Source organism: Lacerta agilis, chromosome 1, assembly GCF_009819535.1.
Source record: "Lacerta agilis isolate rLacAgi1 chromosome 1, rLacAgi1.pri, whole genome shotgun sequence".
In the NCBI taxonomy this organism is placed as follows: Eukaryota; Metazoa; Chordata; class Lepidosauria; order Squamata; family Lacertidae; genus Lacerta; species Lacerta agilis.
In genome coordinates this window covers 129,945,945-129,971,200 of record NC_046312.1, presented here as the reverse complement: position 1 = coordinate 129,971,200, position 25,256 = coordinate 129,945,945, and the positions used below count along the sequence as shown (strand labels likewise).

The 25,256-nt window shown below is 43.6% G+C and overlaps 1 protein-coding gene across 1 annotated transcript in view; it reads left to right on the top strand.

Moving 5' to 3' along the window:
* Nucleotides 1-25,256, top strand: part of ABCA12 (ATP binding cassette subfamily A member 12) — a 140,206-nt gene that overhangs the window by 83,486 nt on the left and 31,464 nt on the right. Inside the window, exons 26-37 of the mRNA XM_033153541.1 lie at nt 723-792; nt 890-1,024; nt 3,024-3,179; nt 4,825-5,011; nt 6,954-7,172; nt 7,997-8,193; nt 9,125-9,285; nt 11,237-11,473; nt 12,716-12,848; nt 18,084-18,336; nt 20,013-20,099; nt 21,604-21,697. Of these exons, the coding sequence (XP_033009432.1) occupies nt 723-792; nt 890-1,024; nt 3,024-3,179; nt 4,825-5,011; nt 6,954-7,172; nt 7,997-8,193; nt 9,125-9,285; nt 11,237-11,473; nt 12,716-12,848; nt 18,084-18,336; nt 20,013-20,099; nt 21,604-21,697 (1,929 nt within the window). The remainder of the gene's footprint in view (nt 1-722; nt 793-889; nt 1,025-3,023; nt 3,180-4,824; nt 5,012-6,953; nt 7,173-7,996; nt 8,194-9,124; nt 9,286-11,236; nt 11,474-12,715; nt 12,849-18,083; nt 18,337-20,012; nt 20,100-21,603; nt 21,698-25,256) is intronic.

The following is a 25,256-nucleotide window of genomic DNA, read 5'->3' as shown; positions in this document are numbered from 1 at the left end:
TCTCATGAGGTGGCCAAAGAACTGGAGTCTCAACTTCAGGATCTGCCCTTCCAGTGAGCACTCAGGGCTGATTTCTTTAAGGATGGATATGTTTGATCTTTTTGCAGTCCATGGGACTCTCAAGAGTCTCCTCCAGCACCATAATTCAAAAGCATCAATTCTTTGGCGATCAGCCTTCTTTATGGTCCAGCTCTCACTTCCATACATTACTACTGGGAAAAGCATAGCTTTAACTTTCCAATACAGGGTAAAATAGATGAGAATTGGCAAAATGTCTAGAATATTTGGTTTGGATGTACAATGCTGGATTCAAAAAAGCACACTCATGTCATGAAGCTCAGTCAGTGAACATTCTCTCTCTCTCTCTCTCTCTCTCTCTCTCTCTCTCTCTCTCTGTGTGTGTGTGTGTGTGTGTAACCCAGTTTATAGGGTGAAGTGCATGGACAGTGCCTTACTCTCCTAGTAGGAAGAAGAAAGATTCCCAAGGCTTCTTTGTACTCTTTCTCTCAGAGATGCTTTCTTTCTAATCTCCCCACTTTCTCCCTTCTTTTGTTTTAAAAAATACAGTACTTTCATTTTCAGCTGAATCATGGGGTATAATTTTACATCTGTACTTACATTTCATATTTCTCTGAAATCTGCATCATCTTCATATGTTTACCTGGATATTTGTATGCAAACATTTCAGTAGGGTTTTTGTTTCTCCCCCTGCTTTTTTCCAGGGCCTGCTGTCTCCAACGGCGTTCAGCTATGCAAGCCAGTACATTGCCCGCTATGAAGAACAGGGCGTTGGTATGTTTCCTCTTATGTGGTCACTTCTCTGGATAGCCCTGATGCAATCTGTTTCATTGGCTAATGTAGAAACTGTCTTATCTTTCCTCTTTTGTAGGCCTGCAGTGGGATAATATGTATAAATCACCTATGTCTGGAGATGAAACTAATTTTGGCTGGATGTGCTGGTTAATTCTGATAGATTCTTTTATTTATTTCATTCTGGGCTGGTACATTAGGAATGTTTTTCCAGGTAAGTAGTGCATGCAAAAATTCTCTCTCTCTCTCTCTCTCTCTCTCTCTCTCTCTCTCTCTCTCTCTCTCTCACACACACACACACACACACACACACTTCCAAGGGTGCTCATTATTTGTTTATCAAGCTTGTGTTAGATGGGACAGATTATGGACTGCAGTCCACCCCAGAGAAGCCACCAAAGACATTATTTGGTTGGGGCAACCCAGCCAGATGTGTGGGGTATTGTTGTTGTTGTTGTTGTTGTTGTTGTTAAAAACAACAACAACAACAACAACAATTTCTATTGAGGGCATGCTCTCCCTTGCACATTTGCAAGTGCTTAACAAATTACATGTGCCCTATATTGAGTGGGCAGGCGGAGTCCCCCAAACCCCAGGCGACCCCCGAGCGGAATAATGACACAAGACAACGTGCTATGGGATTAAGATTGGCCACAACTTTATTAAGATTCAGATGTAGGGAGACCTTGGCTCAGGCATTGGGCGTTTATCCCTCCCAGCCCCCAGCCAGGGATCTGGGAGACTTCAGGGTTGTCCCGAATGTGTGGGGGTTGGGCTGGCTCTGGAGAACATATGTTCAAGCAGAGAGCCCGGCCCCTGTTTGCCGCCACTGGTGGGGGAGAGCAATGACAACCTCTCGGCGTATGGCCAATGCCTCCCCCAATACCCCTTTAACGGGGAACCCTGGTATCGCCACCGCACTGGGGGCATGGATTCACTGCCCCACCCACCCCATTTAGGAAGATGACTAAAGGATTCTGCCCAAGGCCTGAAACCTCCAAAGTTGTGACGTTTTGCTACAGGAAAGGCGAAACCTGCCAACGCAGGGAAATTCCTTTCCGGCCCTTCAACAGTGGCCTTGACATAGCAGCGCCTGTGTACCTGTGGAGAAGAGGTTAACCTGCAAAAATAAGTGTTAATTGGGGGAGTGGAGGGTGGGAGAAGCTTTGGAGCCCGACTGCTGCTTCCTGGTAAGCTACACTCTCTATTGTGTGGGCTGGGTAGTCCCTCCCCTTACCTGGCCAATCCCCTGGCAAAGCCTCCCCCAGGCGGGATTGGGCATTTAGCTGGGGTAGGTGGAGACCCCAGGTATCCCTCCTGGAGGAAGGCACAGCCAGTCCGAACTACCAGGTGTCAAGGGGCTGCACACGACCACGTAAACGTCACCCCCCATTTGATGTGGGGAGCGATCATTATTGCACATGCTACCATTCTTTGCTTCCAGGGACTGTGCAGAAGGACGTATTTGCATGATGAATGGCCATACAAAGTACTTACAAATGTCATAACCAGAATGGGTATCACTCATAATTTTCCATATGTAAATTATGGTGAGCTCTCCCACTCTATTTCTAGAGGCAGATGAATTCAGGAATGTATGTCTGCGTTTTAATGTAATTATTTTGACAGCATAGTGGCATCATCATCATTTTATCTGTATGCCATCTTTACATAGTTAAAACAATGCTCAGGACAGCTTACAACACGACAAGATTTACATAATTACCAACGTAACAAATGTCATAAGCAGTAAATAAAACACACCAAAAAGTACACAACCAAATGGAAAACAATTTCCACATAAATCATAAAATCTAAAACTGAGAATACAGCATTAATATCAGTTACAATTTAAAATGACATAGATGAAAAATAAAAGCAATTTTAAAAACAAAAACGGAGCCCTCTCTGCCCAGATGGAAGGTCTTTATAGAGCCCTGTGGCCCTCTATCCATGTGGTCTGGGTACCCTTAGGATACTAACATAATCCTGGGAAATTGGAGAAGAAAACAACACACTCACTTGATCAGAGGTTGCATAGCACACAAGTGTAATATACTCTGGAGACATGATGAAATCACATTGAACTCACACTACCACTTTCTTTGGGCTTGCAGTAGTGTAGACCATGCACACCTAATTCAGACCGTCACTTGCTATAGAGTAACTTTTCCCAACTTCTCAGCCTCTCTCTCTCTCATTTTTTTTAACAGGCAAGTATGGTATTGCAGCCCCGTGGTATTTTCCACTCCTTCCATCTTACTGGGCAGAGCGCTACGGCTATATCCCCTTGTGGGGTGAGAAGAGGAAAAACTTTCTTTTCACCAATTTCTTCTTGAGAAAAGAGCCGGCATTCCCTGAAAAGATATGTACGTACTCCAATTTTTTAGATGTGGTGAATGTTTATTTCATAGATTCGCTTACTTTAAACCAGGGCACCCAACAAGGTGCCCTTGAGATGTTTTTGGACTACAACTCCCATCAGCCCTGCTAGCATGGTCAAGGATGATGGGAGCTGTAGTCCAACAATATCTGGAGGTTGCCACTTTGCCTGCTCTCACTTTAATCAAACCATTAGTCTTGTACTGAAATGTAACATAGATATTTGTCAGAACTCAAAATTTGAGCAGTTATCAAGTTGAGATAAGGGATAAAGTTTAATGGTGTTGCATTTTGATCTGATGCCCCAGAAAAGGTGGTGAGGCTGGACCATGAACAGCTGCAAGTGAGCGACTTGCTCAACAAAGGCTGGGAGCAAACTGCAGCCTTTCAAGGCTTTCTCTGCAGACTACCTCCTCCAGGCTCCACCTCCTTACAGAAAACCTTAGAAGCTTAAAGGGCCAGCCCTCTGGCCTGAACACTACCTCACCGTTTCATAGTCCCCTTCCTGGTGGTCTCCCACTCAGGTGCCTGTGAGTGTCCAGACTCTGGCTGTTATGTACTGAGTTGAATAGGATCCAAAATGCAGCAGTCTGATTGGTCCTATAACAATAGGATTCAGAATGCAGCAGTCTGATTGGTCCGCAGGAGCCACCAAATCCAGCTCCAGGTGGAAGTGAATCCTCAACCCGATTGGCACACAGGAGTATCCTGGAATTAGCCAATCACATGGGGCCCATTGTGTAAATAGTGTATATAAAGCCGACGTTTTGGGGGAACTGCATTCCTCACTACTATGAGCTGAATAAAGAGCATGAAATTCACACTTGACTCCGAGTATTTTTCACTGGTCCTACAAGCCCTGGGGGTCAGGCGCTTTCCTCTGAGGGCTCCTGTCCAACTATCTCAGGCCCAAGAGTCTCCCTATCTTCAGCAATCAGCTCTGTGCCCTGAATCTGGCTGCGCTGCCCCATAACCTCCAACTCCCTCTCCAGAGCACCACTAGATTCAAAGGTCATGACAAAAGTCAACACAGTTTAGATTCCTCACCTGACCCTGCCTATATTTGGGAATGTGTATGCTGTCACGTTTCGCAAACTTAAATATGGGTAGATTATTTGGATATGCTCCATTGTAAAATCCCAAGGCAAAAATTACTTCCTGAAGCTGATTTTGCAGGGCATGTGTGTGATGACTGACAGGTAGGTGAACCAGGAATTGTCTGTCGTTAGATATATACACACAGTATAATTTCCACATTAATCTTCCACCTATTTAAAGATTACCCATCTTGAACCATATATTTCTTTGGGGGGGAAAGACGACCACAACTCACTGCTCTTAAATTTGCTGTTAAATTTGCTGTTTATTTAAAACCCACGTTGATGCATTACAGTTTGTTACAAAATGTTGTGGCTGTACAGTGATGTACATCTAATTTTCATAGAAAGAAGTCTTAATATCCACCCAAACAGCTGTGTTTTCCATTTCCATGCCACCAGCATACCTGCCTGTGTTGCTACTTACCATTTTTTTGTGTTTTCTTTTACTGATAGCTGTCCATATATCCCATATGCAAATTCTCACCACCTGAAGCACAGAGTAAAAGGTTTCTCTGTTCTTGTTGTTTTGTAGTTGTTCAAGGCGCTCTGCCTTCCAACCTTGAACCGGAGCCTGCCGACCTAAAAGTGGGAGTTTCTCTGTATGGAATAACAAAGGTCTATGGATCCAAAGCGGCTGTCCAGAATCTCAACCTGAACTTTTATGAAGGAAACATAACTTCTTTGCTGGGACACAATGGAGCTGGGAAAACTACCACAATGTAGGTTCTCTTTGAAGAGGAATTGCTTCAAACGGCAAGAAATACCACTTTGTAGCTAGTGAAGATAAATGCCAGAATCAGTAACATCTTTTTATGTTCCAAGACCAGATCAGTTGTCTGCTTTTTTGAAGTTTATGCCATATACTTTCAATGCTCTTTATCTATCTCAGCAGGTTTCTGTCTCCCCTTCCTTCACAAATGAAAGCATATTTCTTATTTTTACTGATTTTTCTGCTGGCTTTTCTGCTCCTAGGCCAACAAAAGTATCAGCAGTAACACTTGTGGATGCTAAAGTTTCCCATTTTGTTGAGTTATTGTAGAACTGCGTGCTGCAGCAGCTGGGCTTGGTGTTTCTTTTTATGCTCATAGCGGGAGAATGACATGCAGCAATAGCTTCTGCTAGTCATCCGCCATACTAACTCAGTGGCTGTCATTTCCCATCAAACTAAGACCGTCTGAATTTGCAGGGAGCAGAAGTCCTTTGGGGTAAATCCAGCAGCTTTTCAGCTTTGCTAGTCTCTATGAACATCCCGCTCTGTGCATGATATCTCAGTGTGGAGCTCCAGTTTTGCGCGAACATATCTCTGATCAAACAACTAAAATATATTTCAGGATCTGAACTATAGATTGCAGATCAGTCGATTGTGATTGCCTTCTGTCAGCAAAGTGGAGCCTTATGACAGAGCTGAAATGAAGTTTTGTCACAATAGCTTTCCATATTGACAATTTTGAAATATTTAAATTCTGATTTTTTTAAAATAATCAGTTTGAGAGGGATGCAGACTGCAAAATGTTTTAGTTATCAAAGGGAAACCAAAGTCAATGAAAAACTATGGATATTGGTTTGAACAATCATCAATAATAGCTTGCATTGTGCTGATCAAAGGGAGACAGGCATTCATCCTCCTGACTCACAGTGTACATGTAAACTGGTTTTAAAAGGATCGTGGCATTAGGAAGAAAAGGGGGAAAGAGGTGGGCGGGATGGGGAGATGGGTGGGGTGGGGTGACGATGTTTCTGTTTTACTTAATATATGTAGGGTTTGGTGTCAGTGTGGTTTGTGCAGGTTCTCTGTTGTTCCTAATGTCTCAACAAACGAAATTGATTTGTAAAAATGTTGCATGGAAAAAATATGAGAGAGACGCTGCACTACCTTTGTAAATCAAGAAAACCTTTAATTAAAAAAATACTTAAAAGGATCGTGGCAGAGTGAGGATGTGACCATGGGCGCCATGAGGGGGGCGGTGGGGGGCACCCCGTGTTCCAGGGGAGGGGGGTGACACTTTGGCTGGCCCCCCCTACCCCGCCCAGCTGGGCAGGACCAAATGGGGGCATGCTGCCTTTTCCACCTTCCAGAGGCCTTTTTTCGGCGCGAGGGGTGGGCCAGCGAGGAGGGGGCGTCGCAGGCCTGCCCCTCACGCCGAAAAAAAGCCCCTGGAAGGTGGAAAAGGGGAAGCAAAGCAGGCGCTTGAACGCACCTGCTCTGCTTCCCTTTTCCCCTCTTCCAGCGGCATCCACGCGTGTCGTGACATCACGATGTCGTGCCCCGCCCCCAGGGGGGTGCCTCCGCGCCGCCACCCCGGGCAGCGCAGTGGCTCCCTCCGCTACTGGATGTGACTTCCTTTGCAGTGACATTTCATCGTCTAGCAGTGTTTGCAAACCTAGTTCTGCTTTAGCATGTATGCTTTGCATACATTGTCTTGTTGAAATCTATATAACAGTCCCATGAGACGTGTTGTTGTAATTATTAGCTCCATGTTACAGATGCAGGGCTGAAACTGAAAGAGGCAGGTTTTCCTGAGGTTACCTAGTGAGTACATGGCAGAGGGAAGCTTTAAAGGGATTTCCTCATTCATAGCTCAGCCTCATGGCCACCCCATAACTTGTGGGGTGAAATGCTGGGTATTTGTCTCAACTGTTCCGTATCTCCCCTATTTCTAGATCTATTCTGACCGGCTTGTTCCCTGCTTCATCTGGCACTATATTTGTTTATGGTAAAGACATCAGAACAGACCAGGATACAATCAGGAAAGACATGGGAATCTGCATGCAACACAATGTATTGTTCAGTTACCTCACCACAAAGGAACACCTGCTTTTATACGGCTACATCAAGGTGCCCCACTGGAGTAAGCAGGAGTTACGCGAGGAAGTAGAAAGGTACATCAAAGTGTTTATATGGAGGACAAGTCTGAATTTGGTGGGTTTACATTAAAATGAGAGCCAAACAACATTTCTCCCTAGCTGCAGACAACAAAATCTAAATCCAATAACGTTCTTTCTTGGTTTTGCTCCTTTGTTATCACAACATTTATCTCCACACAGATTTTCTGTGTCAAGACTTAGCTGATTTCTGTATCCCAAGTGGCATAAAAAGACCTGCATGGAGGAAATGATGTTACCTAAATTAGTAGGAAGTTTTCTGAGCAGGGTATACTTTGGATAAAAAATGTGCTTTTACCCTTTGGCTGAGTCAGAATAATGCTGAAATATTGGTGGTGAAATCAGGGTTTCATGACATTAATCCAAGACAAGCTAATCCCTGTTGCCAAGGACAGTAGCTTTTGCATAGTAGCTTTCCCTCATTATTATTGTCCTTTTTGTTTGGTTTTACCGACCAGTTTTTCTAAGGCTATTTCATGCCACTTTAGAAATATTAATCAACCTTTGCCATCCAATCAAAATGAGTTTGTAGCTTCTTTGCGTCACTGGGGTGCTTGGAAGCTGGCCAGAATACATTGTGATTGAGCTCTGGGCCCTTAACCTTGACACATTGGCTAGAAATTCTGAAACATCTTAAAAAGAACGATGAATGAAATCAAGTCCAAGGAGCATGTTAAATCACAGTTTTGGATTATGCCAATTCTAAGGCAGCAGTTTTTCATTTGTATTGTTGGCGCTTTGATATATGTAGGTTCCTTTGTTTTAGTTACACACAACAAAACATATTTTACTCTCACCTTTTCCTGGGTGCTATTTTGAAGGACTTTGAAGGAAACTGGATTATACAACCATCGTCACAAGCTGACCGGCTCTTTATCAGGAGGAATGAAAAGGAAGCTATCAATATCCATTGCTCTCCTTGGGGGGTCGAAAGTGGTGATTTTGGATGAACCAACTACTGGGGTTGATCCATGTTCAAGGAGAGGCATTTGGGAGATTATTTCAAAAAACAGAAAAGGTAATGGGGGCGGAAAAGTTGACAACCTGGCTGTTTAAAGCAAAAGTAGAAGTTAATACTGTCATACATGCAATAAAATGGGGGGGGGGCGGGATCAGGGTGAGCTTGGATCATTGTTGAAACTCATGTCTGGAGTGATAAGTAATCTTATGAAAAAAGTATTCTTTTTTAAACTATGTATTTTATTGGTTTTCAGCAGTAACATTATATACATTACGGAAAAACAAAAACACAGAGAGTGCATATTATTGGATTGTTAGTTACAAAAAATAACAGTAAGGTACATAGTGAGCTGGTCTGTGACCGTAAAAATAAATTCAATTCAAAAGTAAGGTACATACATAATATCTGATTAATTAGTCCTCTGCACAGAGATACATTTGTTAGGGGGTTTGCAATATCTGCTAACTTGCTGATGTGATCAATCAACAAAGAACATGTGCCTAAAAATTTGTCTTTCTTTGGCTGTCCATTAATGACTCTGCTGTGTTGGGTCAAGTATTCAGAAAGTGCTATTTCCCATACACATGCATGCCAGGAATACAGATTAATATTTTCTCCTGTTTTCCACCTGACAGCTCTCTTCATCCAGGCAGCAACTAAGAGGAGAGAGACAAGAGTTTGAGATGGAACCTCAGAGTTAGAGTTACTCTCAAGCGACAAAAGCGCTAATTTAGGATTCATAATCAGTGAGTTGCAGGCCAAAATGGATTGCCCCGAGGATGCCATTTACAATTGTCTGAGCCCCACACAGCCCTATAGAGCCTCAGACGAGGGCCTGCTTTTCACTCTGAACAATTCATCTCCTAGAGAGCAGACACTATCACACTGAGCCCCCGTTTCCCATTTCCCTGTCACATTTCCTGCTGTCTGCAACACCTCTGCAACAAATTGATTGATGTATGCTACCTTTTCTTTATGCTCTTTTCAGGCAGAACAATCATTCTGTCTACCCATCACTTGGATGAGGCAGAGGTATTGAGTGACAGGATTGCATTCTTGGAACATGGTGGGCTCAAGTGCTGTGGGTCCCCATTCTACCTGAAGGAAACTTTTGGCAGTGGATACCACCTGACCCTGACTAAAAGAAAGGTTTGGAATTGTTATGCAAAACACTTGAATGCTGTTTTGGGGTGTGAAAATAATCGTTTTTTCAAACCTGATGTTGCACTGAGTTAAGGAGGAAAGTGAAGAAATGGCATCTAATGAAAATGATTTTTTTTTAAAGGTATCTAGTGGCTATTATGAATCTACAGGAAATGGTAAAATCGAGAGACAGACCAGATCGCATATCAACTTCTCCCCATGGTGTCTTTACGTTTTGATCAGCTATTTGTATAGAAATGGCCAACTGCTTGTTCAGTTACACTCCCTTTGAAAATATAGCTTCATTTGGCTGTTTAGAATAATAAAATGTTTCTTCTTGAGTTGCTGGAAAAAGTACATTTTTATGCATGTTTTGAGCAGGCCAAGAAATATAGTGACAAACCACCCCATTCCCCTTTGGCCAGTATCTGATGGTTGATTTAAACTCAAAATGGGGGTGCTTGAGGAATTGCATTTTTTGCAAGTCCTGATATGAATTTGCCTGATTCATAATTCTCTGAGTAAAGGTGTGGATCAGAACTAAACTATCCGCCAGATTTTGCACTCCTCCAAATGTTGCAGCACAGTTCACAGAAATTTAGGGTTACCAAGTGGTGCATTTAAATATGTTTTAAGAGAAATAATTGACTTTAAAATATGTATTTAAATATGCATTTTTGTAAAGGTTTCTGATTTGGAAGGAGAACGAAACTGAGTAAAAACATGCAAAAGTGGCATCAGCTGGAAATAGACAGATTTAACCACTCCTGTAGTTGGATATTTCTACATTGCTAAAACAAAAACAAAAAAACAGTTGAACTGGAGGAAGTGCAAGTGGACAGAAATCCATGTCAGAACCACCATTCCTGAGTTGTTTTTTCACAGTGAATCCTACCCTGTCACCGAGAGAGAGAGAGAGAGAGAGAGCGCGCTTGTGGAGGGACATTTTGAGCTTCAAAAGATGGAACTGAAAGTATTAACTAACCTCTTCCCACCCACCGTTTCATTCTCTAATTCAGCCCACACAGGACTACCCTGGATTTTAAAAATGTGGAGAAAATAATTTTAAAACTTTGCCTAACCTCAACAAAATCGAAAATTCTTTCTAGTAGCACCTTAGAGACCAACTGAGTTTGTTCCTGGTATGAGCTTTCGTGTGCATGCACACTTCTTCAGATACACATGCACACGAAAGCTCATACCAGGAACAAACTCAGTTGGTCTCTAAGGTGCTACTAGAAAGAATTTTCGATTTTGTTTTGACTATGGCAGACCAACACGGCTACCCACCTGTAACTTTGCCTAACCTGTAATTTCATTCTGAGATTGATTCAGGGAGCGAGGTGGGTGGTAGTGAGCAATTCTATTTTAACATATTTGCAGGTTTCTTATAGTTAGGGATGTGTGGCCTGGAAAAGAAATAAAGTAGGTATGAGCTACTGTGTTGAATTTTGACTAGCCAAAACAAAACTTTTTTTTATTACAAAAAACAACCCCACCAAGCAACTGCTGGATTAGGCCAAAGAGGTCTTCTCACCCAGCATCCTGTACTTTCAGTAGCCAACCAGATGCTTATGAGAAGCCTGGAAGCGGGACATGCACCCAGCAGCACTCCCCTTTCGTGTGATTCCCATTAACTGGTATTCAGAGGCATTCTGCCTCTATTGTGGCTAGTAGCCATTAACAGCCTTCTCCTTCTTTTATTTGTCTAATTCCCACTTAAAACCATCCAAGTTGGTGGCTGTCACTATATCTTATGGGAATGAATTCTATAACTATCTACTGTGTAAAGAAGAACTTTCTTTTGTCTGTCTAGCCGGAATGTGCCAGCTTTCAGCTTCACTAAATGCCCCTGGGTTGTAGTATCTTTGATATTAATAAAGAAATATGTCTGGAGAATCAATTCCTCAGACACAATTGCTTTAGTGTGCTGTGTTCTTCTCCCCTCTTCCCCTAGAGTCCAACTCTAAACTTCACAGAAGAATGTGATACCTCTGCAGTGACAGCCATGATCCAGTCTCATCTTCCAGAAGCCTATCTCAAGGAAGACATTGGTGGCGAGCTTGTATATGCACTCCCCCCATTTAACAATAAAGTTTCCTCATCCTTCCAGTCTCTCCTGAGAGGTCTGGACAGTGGCTTGAGTGACCTCCATATTGGCTGCTATGGAATTTCAGACAGCACCGTGGAAGAAGTGAGCATCTAAACACTTTTAAACATCTGATAAAACTTTTAAGTATCTGTACCCAGGTGGCGCTGTGGGTTAAGCCACAGAGTCTAGGGCTGATCAGAATGTTGGCGGTTCAAATCCCTGCAACAGGGTGAGCTCCTGTTGCTCGGTCCCAGCTCCTGCCCACCTAGCAGTTCGAAAGCACGTCCAAGTGCTGCAAGTAGATAAATAGGGACCACTTCAGCGGGGAGGCAAACAGTCTTTCCATGCACTGCTCTGGTTCGCCAGAAGCGGCTTAGTCATGCTGGCCACATGACCTGGAAAAACTGTCTGCAGACAAACGCCGGCTCCCTCAGCCTATAGAGCGAGATGAGCGCCGCAACCCCAGAGTCGGACATGACTGGACCTAATGGTCAGGGGTCCCTTTACCTTTGCCGATGTTTGATTGATTGTTGTTTTGTTGCAATTTTATTGAGGGGGCAGTTTAAATCTTGTGAACCACCTGATAATAATTTGACCAAAAGGTTGAATACACATTTATTAAAGAAATAAATCTACTGGGAGCTACAAAGGCGAAGCCAAGGTATTGAACATTTTGCCCTGATTTCCCCTTAAATATATGAACATGCATTCAATTTATTTATCAATGCATACATCAATCTATATAAAGGGAGAATTACAATCAGGTGCATAGAGCCCTGTTTATAGCCATCTCCAAGCTCTTCTTTCCAGAGATGGAGCAAAAGATTGTGCAAATTGACTCAATGGTTGGCCAGTGGCAAAGATGCCAGCATATACAAGCAGTATCTCCATTGGTCAGCAGGGTTTTCTGACCCCTGGCAGGGAGTTATTTACTTACATCCAAGGCTCTTTCCTCCAGGGAGGAATAAAAGAAGATGTGGATGATGAGGAAGATGCCAACTCAAGTCTTTCTGTTAAATTGCACAGTTTTCCCAGTTGTTTAGTTTCAGCGGTGATTTAGTGCTAGAAGTTTGTTTAAAGATATGTACATAGTGAATTCACAGAAATATTTTTGAAGTCTCTGAATGGGCACAGTTCTCTTGTAACAGAGTGTACACCATACCCTTTGTCCAAAAAAACTCAACAAAACTAAAAAATCCTTTCCCTTCCCTTCTGTGTGCTCCTTCCCCCCACCTCTACCTGCTTTTAATATTTTACATGGGCTGCGGCTTCTTCGCCCTTCTACATCTGTAAGAGGACTTCACAGAACTGAAATAAAAGTATTTTTGTTTTGCCGTTATGCAGGTATTTCTCAATTTGACCAAAGACCTGGCAAAAGATGAACCAGCTGATGTGGAGTTGTCCCAAGAGGCGGCCAGTTGCAATCTGGAGACAGACGATCTCTCCATGAATGCCGATAACTTCACTGAGAAAGATGGTATTTATCCATGATTAGGTCCCTGGCAGCTAAATAATTGGCTACATTGTCAACTTGCATTAGCTAAGGAAGGACTCCTGTTTCCTAGGGCAGGCCTCTCTGGGGGTGGTGTGTGTGCTACAAATATGAGGATTCTCAGGAATACACCTTAGAACAGTGTTCCTCAACCTTGGGTCCCCAGATGTTTTTGGCCTACAACTCCCATCATCCATAGCTAGCAGGACCAGTGGTCATGGATGATGGGACTTGTAGGCCAGAAACATCTGGGGACCCAAGGTTGAGGAACACTGCCTTAGAACACTTGCTCCCCCTGCCAACCAAAAATAGTGGGTGCACCTCTCAAATCATGTATCCCATTTCCCCACTTTTCCATGCTTAGGCTCTATCTCAGTGGCAGAGCACTTGCTTTGCATGTAGACAGTTCCAGGTTCAAAGCCCAACATCTGCAGTAAGGACTTGGAAAGACCCTGTCTGCAACCCTGGGCAGCCACTGGCAGTCAATGGAGACAGTGCTGAGATACATGGTTCAATGCTCTGGCCTAGTATACATGATTGGCAGTCTCAATCATGTTTCTGTAGCAGCTTGTCACAGGCGCCTGTGTGGCTTCGTTTTTTCAAAGTAATGAGTTTTGTTACCAACATTGTTTAGGTTAGCTAACCTGAGTTCAACTAACTTGAAATAGTTTGGGAGTATTCTCCCCCTACTGCTCCTTATTCTTTTGGTTTGACTTTCGTAGCTTTCTACAGTTTCTATAATTAATTTCCCTCTGAGGAAACAGACTCCTATCCAGTGAAACGAGAAAAGAGCCGGCATCTCATTAGGATTTTTGTTATGAGGGTTTTCATTTGAGTTGTATATATTCTTGTCTAATTCCACTTAGTTGTTTAGGGGCCCTCACCCCAATTTGTTGGAGTTGAGTCTAGTTGAGTTTGGTTTATATCTTTACAACATCTCCATCTCAGGATTGTCACTGCTGAGTATTTCATACTTTTTCCCTTGGTTATTATATCCTGTGACTGTCTTTCTGTTTTTTCGCTTTTTTCTGGCCTAGTATAAGGCAGCTTCCTATGCTGTTATGAAAAACCTCCAATGGGGAGAGGGTAAATAAAGACTATGAAATCTTGCCCCAGTGTGCAGTTTCACCCAAAAAAGTTTCAGGCTTCTAGCATGCAAGCAAGAGCAGTTGCACTAACTACGACGTAATGCAGGCCTGCAAAACTCATGAACCACCACCCACAAATTAATGCAGCCCATCAGCCTCCTAGATCCTTGACCACTACTCTGTTTAGACAAGCTGGAAGTTTATCAAGTTGACTGGGTGGGTCACAGATCTGCCATAGTGAGGGAACTTTACAGCTCCATCGTAACCACATTTATTGAGGACTCAATCTCATTTATTTTGGTGGGGTTTATATGGATTCAGTCTTAAAGGCACTTTCACAGTCAACCGTTTGGGGAAGGGGTGAGAGTTAAAGTGTAACTTTTGCTTCATTTGCAAACCTAGCAATTCAAGTCCCAACTGGCAACCAGCTTTGCTAGGACCAGAGAGGGTCATCCAAAGAAAATCAGAGCTCTGAAGCTGCAAGTTGCTTAAAGAATCTTTTGCTGGCACATGTGTCTGAAAAAGCAGCTTGAATTATAGGCCTAGTTCCAGCTGAGGAGGTAAACCCCTGCCTGGAGTGTATTACTTCAATGTAGGTGGACACTCACATGACTGAATATTCCTCCATAAACACATTAGATTTCAGAGAGAAGACCGCTAGCCTACAAATAAAAATGGGCAAATCATGTGAGCCCCTATGTTCGGACAATTACCTCCGTGAAAAGAACTAGGGCTTAAAAACCTTAGGCGGCTGAGTATCATAACTGACTAGGTAAACCATATTTTCTGTTGGCTAGTTCGGTACCCTAAAGTTTCTCAAGAGTTTCAAGAAAATAATACAAATACAGCTGTGAGGAGAAAGTAACTCATCATGGCCACACTGATAACTGACGCTGCTATCCAGTGGTTAATCTTGTAAATTAAATGTTGGGTAAAAGAAAATAAGGCTCAATTTGTTCACATGAATTACTGCTATCCACATGGTTGTGCCAGATCAGACACCACTTTTTTCACCCAACTGTATCTATGGAGGAGCTCCATGTTCTAAACTGGCCCTATGACTACATGAAATGAGCGTTTTAAGGTATGAAAATCATGATGTGGTGACATACATGCAGCTTCATGACTCAATCAGGCTGGTTGAGAGCTGAACTGCACATTTTTATGTGCCACTGTAGATAATCTAATGTGGATAGCAACATATCACCTCAATTAAGATTTGAGAATTTGATTTGACTGTTTTAATTTCTATTCCGCTTAATAGATTTCAAAAAACAGGCAACTTAAAGAAAATGTTTCAAAAATACACAGTTACAGTACATACAAAAATGTTGCATTAATAAAAACATTATTATATTATATTATATATTATATTATACATTCATTTTCCTTCTGACACACCCTTTCTACTATGGCAAATTTTATATCCTTACATACTAAGAGACAATGTTCTTGTCTTTTTTTTGGAGTCCCATGTAGATCAGATTGGCAGAAATGTCTGTGAGTAGCTGCCATTACTATTATCTTGTAGTTGCAGCTTGCTTTGTACAAATCTAAAATATGGCTTACTGCCGATGGATGTAGTTCATAAAGGTTGAACATTTTACCTAGAAAAACATAAAATGCCTGCCATTGTAAAGTCTCTATGCAGATTGGAATCTGAAACTTTGCTTCTGTGTTTTCATAATCCTTCAACCATTACTTTGCAATTGCATTTGGGAATATTAGTGGGTCCAATGAGTGCACAATACAGACTGTAATATGTATTTGGGTTGCAACCCCCAGTATCGTGTTTCGAACAACTACAGGATGATTTGGGAGGGAGCGCAGAGCTTTTGGCTTGAGGCTCTTCCTCAGGCCAAGGAAAACGAATTAAGCAGCACTGACCTTTCCTTCTCCTTTCTGGAGTTAGGCGTTGAGCCAAATTCCAGGGGGCTCTTCCTTGCCTGAGCTGTTTCTAGCCTTTAAATTTTACCTCCCAGCTAATGCCCTCTCCGTGCTTCCTTCCCATATAACTTTGCGACGGCCGTATATCTCATGAGTTTAGAGACCATAGATCAGTGGCAGGGCACCTCCCCCCCCCCCCCGGCATCTCCAGTTAAAAAGACAAAATCTCCAGCCGCAAATGATGTGCATACCTGAAGAGCCACTGTCTGTCAAAGTAGGCAATACTGAACTAAATGAAAAAACGCAGCACTAACGTGTCTCTATTGCCTCTCATGTCATTCTTGGGAATGGCCGGGTTGCATCTCTTTTGTGATACGTCAGTTGACACACACTGCAGCACCTTTCCACAATTTGTAGGTTTCCTCCAGTCTTGGCTGTGGGTCTAGGGTGAGCGCACCAACTCCTAGGGGCTGAGGCGGTTTTGGCCTCTCCCTCCCTGAGCTCCCTCAATATTCAGGGGGCATTTGGCTCAGCCCCCTAGCTTCAGATGCACGATGTCATGACGTTGCCCCCCTCAATCCCTTTAAGAAGATGGTGCCCCTGGTCTAGGGCCAACTTCATGCACATGGAGGGGGTTGAGTAGAGGGTTTGTACCGTTTGGAGCACTGGAGCAGCAGTTTTAGTAAGCCACTTTTCATTTAATTTTTTATTTAATTTTTCAAATGGATTTTTTTTTGGTACTATCCCATTCCTCCTGCTTTAACCACAGCTGGAGGACATCAAGCATAGAGATTGCATAAGGATCTTAGACCTTTTGTAAAAGATGACTATTTATCCATGGAACTGAGGGTAGTGTATATGCTCCCCTTCTTTAACATTGACAGCAACAGTGTGAGGTCGATTAGGCTGAGAAGGAGTGATGTGCCCAAGGCAATACAGTAAACCTTATGGTAGAACAGGAATTTGAACCCATGAACCCATCCATCCCAGCCTGTCTCCAATACTCTAGCTACCACAACACCTTACTGAGGTGAGCCCTTACTACTTGGAGCTCAGACGTTTGTAAAAACCTAATGTTCAGGCTAGCTAATTAATGAACAGCAAGAATTAACACAAAGCTGCGTTGTCTGATGTGGTGCAATCTGCACTGGACATTTCACACCCTCCTAGTGTGGTTGTTGTTGTTCAGTCGTTCAGTCGTGTCCGACTCTTCGTGACCCCATGGACCAGAGCACGCCAGGCACGCCTATCCTTCACTGCCTCTCGCAGTTTGGCCAAACTCATGCTAGTCGCTTCGAGAACACTGTCCAACCATCTCATCCTCTGTCATCCCCTTCTCCTTGTGCCCTCCATTTTTCCCAACATCAGGGTCTTTTCTAGGGAGTCTTCTCTTCTCATGAGGTGGCCAAAGTACTGGAGCCTCAACTTCAGGATCTGTCCTTCTAGTGAGCACTCAGGGCTGATTTCTTTAAGAATGGATAGGTTTGATCTTCTTGCAGTCCATGGGACTCTCAAGAGTCTCATCCAGCACCATAATTCAAAAGCATCAATTCTTCGGCGATCAGCCTTCTTTATGGTCCAGCTCTAGTGTGGTGCTTCAGTACAAAACCACTAGTATGGTAAGCAGCACTTAGAAAAAAGTTTGTGTGGGGCTTCTACATGCCAACAGAACTCTTTGTCCCGTATTGAGTGCACCATCCATGTGCAGCACATAATTCCACACATCTGCCATGAGGTGCCCATGGGTGTTACATGTGTCAGAGTGCCAAGTGAGTGCATTTGAGGCACTTAAAAAAAAACCCCTTTAGAGCAGAGCTTTCCAAATTTTTCATGTTGGTGACACACTTTGTAGACATGCGTCATTTCGCAACACAGTAATTCAGTTTTACTAGCAAGTAGGAGGTTAAGCTAACCCCTTTCCAGCCTCGGGAGGAGCACCGGAAGCATTCACGCCTACACACTGCAACCGACACACTTTGTCGCAACACTCTGCTTTAGACAATGAGCTCGGGCTCTTGGCTGGCCATCAAGCCTGTGGCTCCAGCACAGATTTCTCCTAGGACAGCAGCACTGGTGCAGAAGCTACCCCAAGTCAAGGATTTTTGATGTAAATCAGTAAAAGAGAAGTAGCACCATTTTAAACCAGCCCATGTGTTTTGGTCGGGTAAACTGGGTGAATGCAAGTGTGAGGAGGGAGCAATGCTCAGTACTTATATATCTTGTTCATCCCTTTTTTGCCCAATAGACCAAGTGCTGGTTAAGCCGATCAAGTCGAACAGCTTCCCTCTCTTGCTGAGGAAGGCCACAGCGTTGCTCATTAAGAGGTTCCATCACACGCGCCGCAATGTGAAAGGCTTTATTGCTCAGGTCATCCTTCCTGTGCTTTTTGTGACTGCTGCCATGGGCCTCGGCACCTTGAGAAGTAAGGTGGCTGAATATCCAGCGCTCCACCTCTCCCCATCCTTGTATGGTTCCTCCAAGCAGACGGACTTCTTTGGGTGAATATCCCTTTTTATGTTATTAAGGCTAGCATTATGGACCAGGTATAATGGCCAAGATCTGCTATGTGGATAAGTGACTTAGTCTGGGGGCAAGAAACAGTATCATAATGAGGGAGGTATACTAGGAATATGGTTGGCGTTGTCTGGTTGCTGAGCAACAATGTGCAGAGCTCAGTGGAGTGGGAGGCCTGCCAACCAGAAGTCTCCGAGGTGTACTTGCCTGGAGAGTCAGCATCTGAAGTCAGGCCCAGTCCTAGGGTCGGGTGAACAGCAATCCACGTGTTCAGATGGTTCAGGGGTCAGTGAATATGATGATCATGGGGGTCAAAGGTCAAGATGAGAAGGCAGCAGCATGGTGGGGCCAGGAACTAAAAGCGTTGATGCCAGCACCTGACTGCTGCTGGAAGCTCTGCTTCAGAAGGCTGAAGCCAGCTGGAAGAGGGGGGTCGACAAAAGGAAGACATTTTATTAAATTCTGTAATTCAGTGTTTTTTAGAGTTGGGGAAGCCTCTGGGATCCTCTTGTAGGACAAATCCTCAGCTTATCAAGTGATGGCCTAAGAGGCTGGGTCAGCAAAGTGCAGGAGCACAGCTGATGGCTGGTCAGTAGGGTTTTGTGTTTATCAGGGCCCTTCAACAACACAACAGAACTCTGCAGGCCCAGTAGTCCCACCTCCTCTCACACCTGCTGGTAAGGAACATGAGCTCCCTTTGGTTGCCACAGCCAGGTGTTGCCTTTCAGCTCATGAATTGTCAGAGGCAGCTTTAAGGGCAAAAGATGCTCTAGGTTGCCAGTCTGACAACCTGCGTGTGTGTGTGCGCATGCACACACACACACACACCCACACACTTCAACAATATGATTAGGTCTACTAAGAAATAGAGATTACCCAGAAATCTCTTGACTGACAAATTCCACAGATTTGAAGCCTCGAAACATTAAAAGTTTATTTCAGTAGTGCACAAATGCGGAGCATCACAATTATTTTTAAACCTTTTCATATCAGCAGCTCTTTAGTAAACTTTCAATTGCTACTTTATATTCTTCTGGGTTTCAAAAGTTTTGGCACAAGGCCGGCAGATAGGAAAACTGCTATCACTGTGCATACACTTTCATGGCCGCCCCCCCCCCCACCTCAAAATGAATTTCTATATCAACACATTCCTTGTGCTGAACTGCTTCTTCGGTTCAAGATGAATTGAATTCTAAGCAGCCGTTTGTGGATTCACCTTCAGGGACTGTTTACAGGGAAACACTTCAAAAGAATGACTCCAGTGTACTGTGCAGAAACTTTTTGGAGTGCTCTCTCATGTCAGAAAATGTCCCCTCCTGAAAAAAGATACATGAGAGCTGGGAAATTTGCTTCTGAGATTAAAACTATTGGTTCTCATTTGAAACAGGACTTATGAGTGATATAGTATAATTTCTTTAGGGTCACAGCCTAAAATTTTATATGGCAAACCATTAGTTTTATATGTGTTAACTTTGAACCTAGCAAATGAATGGTCCTGTTTTGTGCCAAAACTTCATATCTATTCCATGTTTTATGCAGTGGGATATAAAATAGTGTTTGACTTTGACTACGCTTATTTTATTCAGCTTATATGCTATGCATCTATTCTGACTCTAATGAAAGTTCAGTTAACGATTTTTGTACTTTTTAAAAACCCTAGAAATTATAATGAAACGACTGATGCTCTGGTTGCTTCGATGCTTTCTTTTCCTGGAGCAGATAGCACATGCGTGAACAAAAGTAACTTGTAAGTAGCTGTTTTCTTCTTTTAAATTCCTAATCAGGGAAGAGAAGTGGCCAGAAATTAAGAGTCATCAGGCATTGAGGGCACCCTTTCACCATCTGCCAAACTATGATGTTCTTAGAAACAGGTCTCCAGCAACCGTCAGATTGTTAAAGAATGTAGTTTTAAAAATGTTTTGCATTTACTAAGGCTGATATTTAAAGCATACTTACTTGAAAGGTTCTGTTGGTATCCATTCTGCGTTCAGTGCCCGGGTGCAAGACAAATGACTTCAACTAAAATTTAAACCTTCCTCACAATGCTATTCATATTTACCCAGAAGTAAGCCCACATAAAGGGATGCGGGTGGCAGTGTGGGTTAAACCACAGAGCCTAGGGCTTGCCGATCAGAAGGTCGGTGGTTCGAATCCCTGCAACGGGGTGAGCTCCCGTTGTTTGGTCCCAGCTCCTGCCCACCTAGCAGTTTAAAAGAACCTCAAAGTGCAAGTAGATAAATAGGTACCGCTCTGGCGGGAAGGTAAATGGTGTTTCCGTGCGCTGCTCTGGTTCGCCAGAAGCGGCTTAGTCACGCTGGCCACGTGACCTGGAAGCTGTACGCCGGCTCCCTCGGCCAGTAAAGCGAGATGACCACCGCAACCCCAGAGTCTTCCGCGGCTGGACCTTACGGTCAGGGGTCCCTTTACCCTTTACCTTTAAGCCCACATAATTCAATAAATTTTATGCAACGCAAAGTTATACATGTTTACATTGAAGTAAGACTTTTTGCATTTAATGTGACTCAGTCTGAAGAAAATAGGCATAGATTACAGCCGTGGATTTCCTGTTCAAGGGGGCTCACTAACAGGCAAAAGTGTATGGGGTTGTAGCCTTAGCTAGCCAAGCAATATTCGTACATTGATGGCATGGGCCAAGGTGGGTAGGAGATTCTATATCACAGCAGTTGATGCACATGCCTCATCTGGGCTGACTGAGCTGTGTGTGGGAAAGCATGATGGGTTTTCATCTTGGGCCTTGGCAGTAGCTTCTGATTATCCCTGAACCGACTTAGCACAGTTCTGTTGCTTAGGGAAGTATTTGTGCAGACTGCACATGATTAAGCAAGTATCGCAGGATTATCCAATTAATGCTTTACCCATGCAATGCCTCCGGGCAGGCGCTCCCTTCTGCTTTCAAGAAAATGTTGTTATTTTAATGTTAATTTCTAAAGTTTCTTGCTAAGGAATTTAAAGCAAGTCTCATTAGACCTTTGCAATCAATATCGCAATTCAATGACTGAAAAGAGATTGACAGAGCAATAGGCAGAACCATTAAGAACTAGACAGGCTGAGTGAACTTCGCTCCCCTTGAAGCGAGTGGGATTTGTTGGGGGCTCTTAGGGGAATCAATGAATAAAAGGCGATCTCCAGCCAAGTGCCCTGCATTAAATAGAAACCTGCCACCTTCTTACCATGTGTCATCTGCACACCTGCCAACAGGAAATGTCAGTGTTAAATCTGCTTATTTTCAGAGCATGTTTCACGGAAGACGTGCCTGGCGAGTGGGTGTTCAGTGGGAACCAGAGTGCTCAGTATTCTGCCTGCAACTGCACAGACAACAGACAGGTAACGTTAAATTAAAACTCAATGAGAGGAGATAAATATGAAATAAACATCAGGGACTTATGGAACTTGTTCAGGAGCAAATGGCTGGCTCCAAGGGTTGCATATTTGAGCATGGGTTACGTACATTGGATAAATTAGTGACAGGAGTTACTGTCCACTGTCTGTCACTACCGGGAATTGAAAATAAGGCTTTGCTTTCAGTCTTTTTTAGTCAGGAACCAATTATGGTATGAACAGATCTTCTTTTTATTATGTTCCTTCAACTTTCCTCAACCTGGTACCTTCCAGGTATTTTGAACTTCAGCTCCCATCAGTCCCAGGCAGCAGAGTTGTAGCCCACAACATCTGGAGGGCACCAAGTTGAGGAAGGCTGCAGACTCCAAGGAGGCGTGTTGAATGCTGCACAAACACAGAGCTGGTTCACTCACAAAAAAGCTAAAACAGAGTTCATGGATTTAAACCGCTTCATAGTCCAATCCTATGCGCCTGTATTCAGAATGAATTCCATTAAATTCAGTAGAACTTGTTTCAAAACAATGCTGTGTTGGTTTAGAACCTTGGGTTGCAATTCTGTGCACAGTTAGGCTGCCTAAATCCCACTTCGGCAAAGCATCACAGCCCAACCCCACTGGTCGCAGTGGGAATTGCTCCATAATAGCAAGGACTGTGATCTTAATCTCATTGGAAGCCCTTTTGTAAATAAGGGAATTGCATTTGCCAGTGGAAGATATTAAAGCTGAAGGTTGGACTCTAGTGCTTTCAAGGCTGGTCTTCAACCAAAAGAGGAAAGATATAATTTGACTTCCAAGTGCTTCTCCTAGACAAGACCTAACACTACACTTGGCAGTATATAGTGATCTTAGGTGGGAATTCATCTCACCCACTCTCTCTCTCCAACGTTTTGGCTATCCCCGGGTTTACTTAAATTTTGTGCGTGCAATCATTGTGCACATTTTAAGGAATGCTGACAAGGGTGTGGCATGGAGTTGCCATAGTCCTGACAAAAAAGGAGAAAAGAATCCTATCTCAGAAGCTGCTACTTGCATTTCAGAGGAAGCTCCCGTTGGCAAAAATGCATTTTTGTTGACAGCATACAGACCTGTCCCACGATATTTTGCTGCCTGAGGCAAAATACAAGGTGCCCCCCCCCACCGCACCGTACATGTCATGCCATATTCAGAAGCTAAGTGGGTCTGCAGGTGAACTTTAGTACAAAGGTGGTGACTTGAAGAGTGTCCTCCACCCCTCGGAGTGCAGCTTAGGAGGTGTACGGCAGGTCATGTGACACACACTGCTCCACCCTTCAGCATTTTGCCACCACTTCCCACCCATAGCAGCTGCCTAACTCTGCCTAATGGAACTATGACAGGGAATGAAAAATGCAAACTTCCCTGCCACTCACTCACCCCACTCCACTGTTGGAAGGCTTCTCAGGCATTCCCTTGGCTGCCACATACATAACAAAAATGTGGACATTCGTTGCGTTTACACTGTAATGCCACTTCCAGTCTGGCCTGCACTGTGCATGTGTGCCTTTGTATGTGTGTCACTGAGTGAAAGGAAGAGAGTAAAGGAGGAATGAATTATGTGCTCCAAATAGACCGTACTTCCTGTGATTGAGAGGGTGCCATATAAACCAAGAATATTGTCCTGTGTTGTCTTTAAGCCTGGGCTTAACAGGGGCTGTAGCAATGCCATGGTGTGCATATAGTCTAAGTTTAAGGGCCTTAAATTCAGTACGTTATGTTAATGGCTTTTGATACCACTGACCATGGTATCCTTCCCTGGTTTGGGAGCTGGGGCACTGTTTGCAGTGGTTCTGCTCCTCCCTCCTGGGCGGTGTCCAGAAAGCAGTGTTGGGGGATGAGTGTTCAGACCCCTGGGCTCTCACTTGTGGGGTGCCTCAGGGCTCCATCATCTCCCCCATGCTTTTCAACATCTATATGAAGCCTCTGGGAGAGATCATCAGGGGATTTGTATGCAAGTATGTGGATGATACCCAGCTCTACCTCCCTTTTAAATCAGAACCATTGAAGGCAGTGAAGGTCCTGTGTGAGTGCCTGGAGATGGTTGGAGGATGGATGGCAGCTAACAGATTGAGATTGAATCCTGACAAGACTTGTTTCTGGGGGACAGGGGGCAGGTGAGTGTAGGGGATTTCCTGGTCCTGAATGGGGTAACTGTGCACCTGAAGGACCAGGTGCGCAGCCTGGGAGTCATTTTGGACTCACAGCTGTCCATGGAGGCACAGGTCAATTATGTGTCCACGGCAGCTGTTTACCAGCTCCATCTGGTACACAGGCTGAGACCCTACCTGCCTGCGGACTGTGTCTCACCAGAGTGGTGCATGCTATAGTTATCTCCTGCTTGGACTACTGCAATACGTTCTATGTGACTTAGAAACTACAACTAATCCAGTATGCACAGGCAGACTGGTGACTGGGAGTGGCCATCAACACCATACAACATTGGTCCTAAAGGATCTTCACTGGGTCTCAGTATGCTTCTGAGCACAATTCAAAGTGTTGGTGCTGGCCCAGTACACTTGAAGGAGCTGAAAAAAAATATGCATAGCTGAAAAAATGGGATTTTGTACACATTTTATGTATCCATATTTAAATTTAGTTAACATTAAAACAAGAAACACATTTTAAGCTAAATTTTATGATGTGTATTATGAATGACAAGTGATATAGTGAAATCTTTCCAGTGGTACATTAGAGACCAACTAAGTTTGTTCTTGGTATGAGCTTTCGTGTGCATGCACACGTCTTCAGATACACTGAACTAGAAGTCACCAGACCCTTATATATAGTGATAGGGTGGCGAGGGGTATTACTCAGAAGGGAATGGTTGATTGGCTGATGGGTGTGGAAAACCTGTTGATGACTGTTAACGACTGCAATTAGTCCTAAAGGAAAAAAGCAAGGGGTGAGATGGCTAAAGGTAGCTTTGTCATGTATAATGAGATAAGAATCCAATGTCTTTGGTGGTTTTGAGTTTGGTAATGAGTTGCAATTTAGCAACTTCTCTTTCCAATCTATTTCTGAAATTCCTTTGTATTAAGACAGCTACTTTGAGATCTTCTATAGCAGGCATGTCCAACAGGTAGATCGTGATCTACCGATAGATCACTTGGCGTCTGCGGTAGATCACTGGTAGATCATGGGCTCCCCCCAAAGAAGCTGAACAACTGTGGCTCCCCTAAAAAAAGCTCAACATTGTACCTCCTCCCTGAAAAGATTCAACAACTTTGACCTGAACCCCCCCAAAAGGGGGTAGATCACTCCCAGTTTTTAACTATGTGAGTAGATCGCAGGGAGTTGGCCACCCCTGTTCTATAGAATGTCCTGGGAGATTGAAGTGTTCTCCTACTGGTTTCTCTGTCTTGTGATTCCTGATATCAGATTTATGTCCATTTATCCTTTGGCGTAGGGTTTGGCCTGTTTGTCCAATATAGAGAGCTGAAGGGCACTGTTGGCATTTGATTGCATACACAATGTTATAGTGAGTTGTACATAAGATTTATTTGCTAAAACTATATGATTTTTAGCTAAAA